This window comes from Octopus bimaculoides, chromosome 2, assembly GCF_001194135.2.
Source record: "Octopus bimaculoides isolate UCB-OBI-ISO-001 chromosome 2, ASM119413v2, whole genome shotgun sequence".
NCBI classification, from domain to species: Eukaryota; Metazoa; Mollusca; class Cephalopoda; order Octopoda; family Octopodidae; genus Octopus; species Octopus bimaculoides.
The window spans coordinates 111,812,396-111,818,989 of record NC_068982.1 but is presented as its reverse complement, the minus strand read 5'-3'; the positions used below and the strand labels follow the sequence as shown (position 1 = coordinate 111,818,989).

The 6,594-nt window shown below is 33.9% G+C and overlaps 1 protein-coding gene across 8 annotated transcripts in view; it reads left to right on the top strand.

The window, feature by feature from the left end:
* LOC106867486 (innexin unc-9) overlaps positions 1–6,594 on the top strand; it is a 371,622-nt gene that overhangs the window by 336,700 nt on the left and 28,328 nt on the right. Inside the window, exon 1 of one of the 8 annotated variants that reach the window (XM_014912372.2) lies at positions 4,368–4,893. The exons of the other annotated variants lie outside the window; for them this stretch is intronic. Coding sequence (XP_014767858.1) covers positions 4,787–4,893 — 107 coding nt within the window. The 5' untranslated portion in view covers positions 4,368–4,786. Of the gene's footprint in view, positions 1–4,367; positions 4,894–6,594 lie in introns of those variants that run through there. 8 annotated transcript variants of the gene reach the window in all.

Sequence of the window (6,594 nt, the reverse complement as noted above, 5' to 3'; positions counted from 1 at the left end):
TGTACGTACACACACAGGCAAACACATAAGTGTATGAAGTAAAAACACTGGATACAGTTGGTGTTATTAGCATTTCATAACAGTCTGACTCTGCTCTGCGTCACTGAAGGTTTCGTGGGCGTAGAACACATTCACGCTTATCAAACTTTCAGAGTTATAGTCATAAGAAACCAAAAAAGTGAATAGATCCTCACAGAGAACTTGAACGTAATGCCTGTAGATTGTATGACGAATATTTTATAGGTGCGTGTTGGCGGGGGAGGGGGTAAAATCAGAAAACAAATATAGTCATCTCTTCTGATCCAGGAACCCCCCTACCTGGATTATGACCACGCCAATTATGACCCTGATATCCTTTCGCTTTTATGTACTATACACATAGGTACTAAATATGATCAGTCCTGAACATACTCTTGAGTGTGAAAGCGTTCACGTTCTTTTAATGTATGACAATCCAAATTCATGTAAGATTGTTTTGCCAGCAGATTATCTCTCGCATGCTCCTCTTAATCGGAGCATGTTCCTCCTAAACCTGTACATTAACTTTCCTAAACGTCCTCTTGCAGTTCGTTCAAAGCGTTCATTAATGCCTTAACTATTCAAAGAACTTTGAACTTCATACATAGACACACTGTGATAAGTCAATTTCACCGGTTTTTACTTTTTTCAATCTATCTGATTTAACTCATAGATCCTGGGTTGGTTCGAGGCTATGATAAAAGCCATGTGTCCAAAATACCGTGCAATGTGATAAAATCGAACCCGATTCTTTATGATTTGAAGTAAAATTATTAACCATTTGGCCATTGAGCCACACACACAAACACACAAACATATGCACAAAAACTCAGATGATTAGTAAAGTAATTGAATTTTATGATACAGTTTTTAATTTTCTATCTAATTACAGAAAGTTATTTTGTTACGTTCCTGTATATTCTGTCTTAAAATCCTATTGATATCATCTAATTCTTTCATCGTTCCTAGGTCAATAACACATCTACCAGTAATATACTGAGTTGATTCAATATATCAAACTATCTTTTCCAATAAAAGTTGGCGTTGTGCCTAGTCAGTTCTGCTAATCAACTGTTATACTTTAAATTCATTATAACTATTTTATGTGCATTTCTAAAGATTATTGAACTGAAATATTTGGCAACACTGATTATAACACTTGCCCAAAATTAGCCATTGATTTTTTTCTCTATTTTTCTCTTTTAATTAAATTGTTTTTTGAAAAGCATTCATTCCAGAACACCATGTGGTATTCGAAGGCACCTTGCCACAATTTTGTCTTCTATTTTCATACGTCATCTTGAAAACTCTTCAAACAGGGATGCTTTCCACGAAATTGTACATAAGTAGCTAATTTTCACAGCAGGTTAGATTTTTTGTCCATTTATCTTCAATCTAAATGCAGCTGGCATTTGTAACAACCCTTACTCATTTTAATCGGACTGGGTATTTGCAGCGACTTACGAGAAATATTTCTAAATATAATACGTTGCAACTAGAAAAACAACTCTTCATATTTAACAGCTTGCTTTTTTTTTATCATAGTTCGGTCAGGAATCAGCACAGTTTTTAGGGGATGTTTTTTTCTTGACATTTTTTGAAAACGTGGGTAGAACGTTTTCTATAATTGCAAATAGATATGAATATTTGAGAATTTGGTGATTGTTTTCTGTATATTTTCCTATTCAAAATAAAAGGGCTTAAAAGTTGTTTTGCTGACACTAAAATAAAATAACTTATAGATACACATTGCTATGTGGCAATGGAAATCGCTTCACGATCTCTTCGTTACGGGTTCAGTTCCATTGCTATGACACCAGGGTGAAGATGTGTGTGTATCAGCAAGCTGCTGGTTCTGGTTTGTTCATATCTCTAACTTAACTGTTTCGGCAGAAAAGACACCCATAATTTATGTTGCAGCGTTTTAAGCACAATAAGTACTGGAGGCAATGAAATCGGCTAAACCTTCTAAACCTTACGCGACGATGATCTAACACGGTTGCGGAGCCATGACTGAAACAATAAAAGAGTAAAGGAATAGATATAAAGACTAATTTTCAATTGTTTGCTAAGCGGGGAAATATATTGTTAGTATCCTTGTATACTAACTATATTATTAGTATAGCAGCTTTCCAGCCGAAGAGATATCTGTTCGATTCCTGTAAGAATGTGCTTTGAGCAAAGACAGTTAATTTTATGTGATCTGAGCCTCCACGAGAAATTACAACTCGGTGTTGTAGTAATACGTCAGTGATTTGACCAGGTCCAGATGGGTTCATTTAATGAGATTACTGGCTTGAGATAACTCTAAGCTCATAATACTTGGAAGAGTGGGATTCACTACACTTTTAATTCATTGAGTATTAAGGGACCAATGGTTATCGTGTTGGGATCAGGATCATAAGGCTGTAGGTTTAGCTTGAATCCAGGACCAGGAATTAAAAATTCACTTCATTAAGCTTCCACTCCATTCTCCGCCGAATAAATTTTGAATATAAGTGAAGTGAGATATTACAATCTTTTGCTCCCCTCTTAATGAATACTATATCTGACACTGAACGGCCAATTTGACAAGATTCTATAATGTCGATAGTTTACAAAGCTTTGACATAGCCAATAGGATAAATTTCGACCTACTTTCTTTGTGAGTCTATCCACACGAAACCATTTCGGCCCAGAAACATTTCCGTTCAATCAATATTTATTCGAGACCAAAATCGATAAGACCAATTGCAAGATGTCTCTAGTGTTGACTTCCTGTGAACTTATCAAATCTTAGGCCGCCATATATATTCGCTCAACAACAGCATACGGTTACTTATTTTATCGAGTTCAGAGAATACTGGTTGAGCAAACTTTCACTAAAGTATAAAAACATCAAGTCAGTCACTTCATAAAGTGCTTCAGCACGAAAATAGGATAATGTTGGCTTCTAGAGGGAATGTGTTGATGGTGCTCGATGAATAATCATAATAAAAGTAACATAAAAATAAAGAGAAATCAATAAATATTAAGCAACAATATGATATCTATTTCGATTAAGTTAAAGAGTTTAGCCTTATAAACCCATTCATTCACTAATTTCAGTATGTTATATTACAAATATGTAAGTCAGGCAGAATAATTTGAGGAAACTACAGATGGTTCAATATACAAATATAGAGTGAATTCAATACAGGTGAATTTGTAATGACAATTCCTTGAGGATAATTTGGCGGTTCAGTGCCTCACGTAACCGTCCGATGAATTACTTCATGAATACATACATACATACATACATACATACATACATACATACATACATTGTCGCAAAAGCAATATACAATGCCATTCGGAAAAAAAGTCTGTCCTGGAATAAATGTACAGAATCCCCGTGTTGTAGAATACATTCACAAGCACCGACACGAAGAATACTAGTGGAACATTCCAGCAAAACGTGTATCTAGTGTAAACATAACAGGTTAGTTATTGTTGTTTGGGACAGAGAAGAAAGGTATATACTGTCATAGGAGTTAGCTATCCTGCTGTTGTGAATATTTCTTTGAGACTCAAAGAGAAAGAGGAAAGCTATGGACAAATGCTCTGAAACCACTAGCTTCTACACCCAGAAGTGGAACAGTCAAAATATGCAAAACTTTTCTCAAGTTGTATCTTTGTTAGAAACCAGCCCCTTCCTCAGAGGAAGAATTCACATAATTAAAAGCAGAAGAGAACATACGTGCATATACACACACATATATACATACATACGCATATAAAATTACATTTGATGGCAGAAACAGTACAGTACTGCATAAAACTTAGCCAGCGTTGATTTGTGTCCCTTTACGCTTTGACTTCAAAAACTTTCAAAACTATTTTCGCTTGTTGCTTTGCTTTGATGAAGAGAAATCTACCGTTTCAGAGATAACCCGTCATCAGAAGTGCTGGAACTTTCATATTGTTTCTATTAAAATGTTCGCCCCCTCATTTAAAAAAAATCAAACATGGTTTATAATTCAAACACCTAATTAATATACTGTTATGGTTTTATGGTTTTATGGTTTTATATCGCATGATTCTATTATTGTGCTGGTAATTTAATCGGAAAAGAACTTGATAATTTACTCGGATATTGCATTAAGGAGTTTGGAAAATTCCTTGTATTTCTTTTTTGTGTGTGTGGGGGGGGGGAGAGAAACGATATTGAGATATAATTCTAAGGATCAATTTCTGATGGAAATAATAATGTTCAAATTAATTTACAGATAGAAAATTATTCAAATCTCTTTTAACATGCATAACATAATACGGTTAAGTTGCGTATTGTCAAAACTCATTAGTAATTACCATTAATCATCAGTCATGGGAAGAATTCAGATCTGAAACATACGAAGCTTGTATTGCTTCTTTCCCTAGGCTTAGAAGCAGTAAATGCATCTTTAATGCTCGAAGAGCTGTGAATATTTTTCCATAAAACTATCCAGAGCAAAGATTAATTTTGCTTTCCACGCTACAGAAATACATTCATTTTATTATCAATAACTGAACTCCTCACTGAACGATTAGCAAAATAATCTGAATTACTAGCACATTAATACATCATACAAATACACACTTAGGTATAAGCTTATTGTCATAAATAGCCATATAAACATTCTGTTATATGCACATGCTTACATACAGAGATACACGTGCAAACCCGATTAGAGAAGTTGCTTCCGGTGTAATTGTAGCCATTTGATTTCCTGATGTCTCCGACACTGGACATCTTGTCGATGTCTCTGTAATGCATGTTTATTTTAGTGTTCCTACAAACAACAATTCCAAGAAGAAACGTAAAAAGAGTTGGCAATGGGAGAGTTTTACATCGAATAGTTTCGGTAATAATTTTGGGTGAGTGACACACTTGGTTCTTTTTTTTTTTTTTAAGCGCAATGTTATTAAGTAACATCAATCTAACAATGTATTTAGATCTGATTAATAAGTAGGCTTCTCCATTCGATAAGCATGCTATGCAACACGTGACAGCTGATCATTTTAATGTTTAGCTGCAAACTTATTAAAATATAAATATATTTAAATTTTTATTTCTACAACACTTGAAAAAATTACAAATATCAACTACTTTTTAAGTTTATATCACATCAAATGTTGTTTCTGCTGTTGTTTAAAATCCAGATCAAACCATTTAAATTTGCCTTTCAATAATGTTACTGCTGTTGTTTAGTCCCTAGGTCATACTCTCTACTCAAAACTCTTCATAGTATGACCAGTCTGTAATTCTGTATATCTAAGACTAGTTTGTTTTCAACGTGTCCTTCCACTTTTTTAAGTATTGAGGGGTTTGGGCTGCCATTTCTAATATATTGAACAACCGCCTAGGAGTTGCCTCGTTTGCTCCTGCAACACATAACCCACCGCCTTATTTAACTGCATCACCTGGCCCTTGCTGCCTTTTGTTGAATTTACATGGATGGAAACATCTGACCACAAGAAAACTTCCTCTCTTCTTCCCACCTTAAAATGGCTATGAACACTGCCATAAACACTTGACACAACTATTAAAAATATTTCCATTAAATCGTCATCATAGGAGTCTTTTTCATTCTTCCGATATAACGACACAATGTGTTTTAGAAAACATGTTCATTTTATTCTAAATATTTAATTCTAAATATGCTTATGCTATTTATTATAATTATAAGTCATACATGATGTCGATAAAATCCCCTTGTATGTTTTCTGTGATTATCAATGTTTTAAGTAAAAATCATACAATACGTTTCATCATAATCACACGGATTTCAACGTGTCAAAACTGACAGGATTTAACTATCACAACATTTCAAAGGTGTATTAGATATGAGTGTGTATGTATCCTTGTGTGTCTGCATGTATGTGCCTGCATGCGTTTATTTGAGTACTTGTGTGCTTTTGCATGTGTATGTATTTCTGTGTACATATATGTTTGCGTGCCTTTATGTGTATATGTACGAGTGTTGATTTTTTTATAGAAATATGTGTATGGTAATTTCAGTGTATATGTGGATTTATGTGTTTGTGTACAAATGTGAATGTCTGTTTCTGAAAAATAGTTTTTTCATACTCATCTGCTTTTCTATCCATCCATCTATCTATCTATCTATCTATCTATCTAGCTAGCTAGCTAGCTATCTATTTATCTATCTATCTATCTATCTATCTATCTATCTATCTATCTATCTATCTATCTATTTATCCTTCAATATATCTATTTATCCATCGACCTATATATCTGTCTATCTTTTTATCTAACAACCTACCAGCTAATATATATTTAAATGTCTGTTTCTCTCTTTATCTACCTACCTACCTACCGTTTTAGTTATGTATCTACCCATTCTCTATCTGTCTATTTAACTATCTACCTTTCACTTTATAAACCTGCCTATTTTTCTATCTATCTACATAAGCATTACTCAGCATTTTGTTATCTGTACCATTATTGAGCTATCCATTTATTCATTTATGTATCTATTCTGTGACTGTATATGAACGTGTGCCCATGTATCCATTCATTCATCCATCCATACAAATACCTCCTCCATCCATATA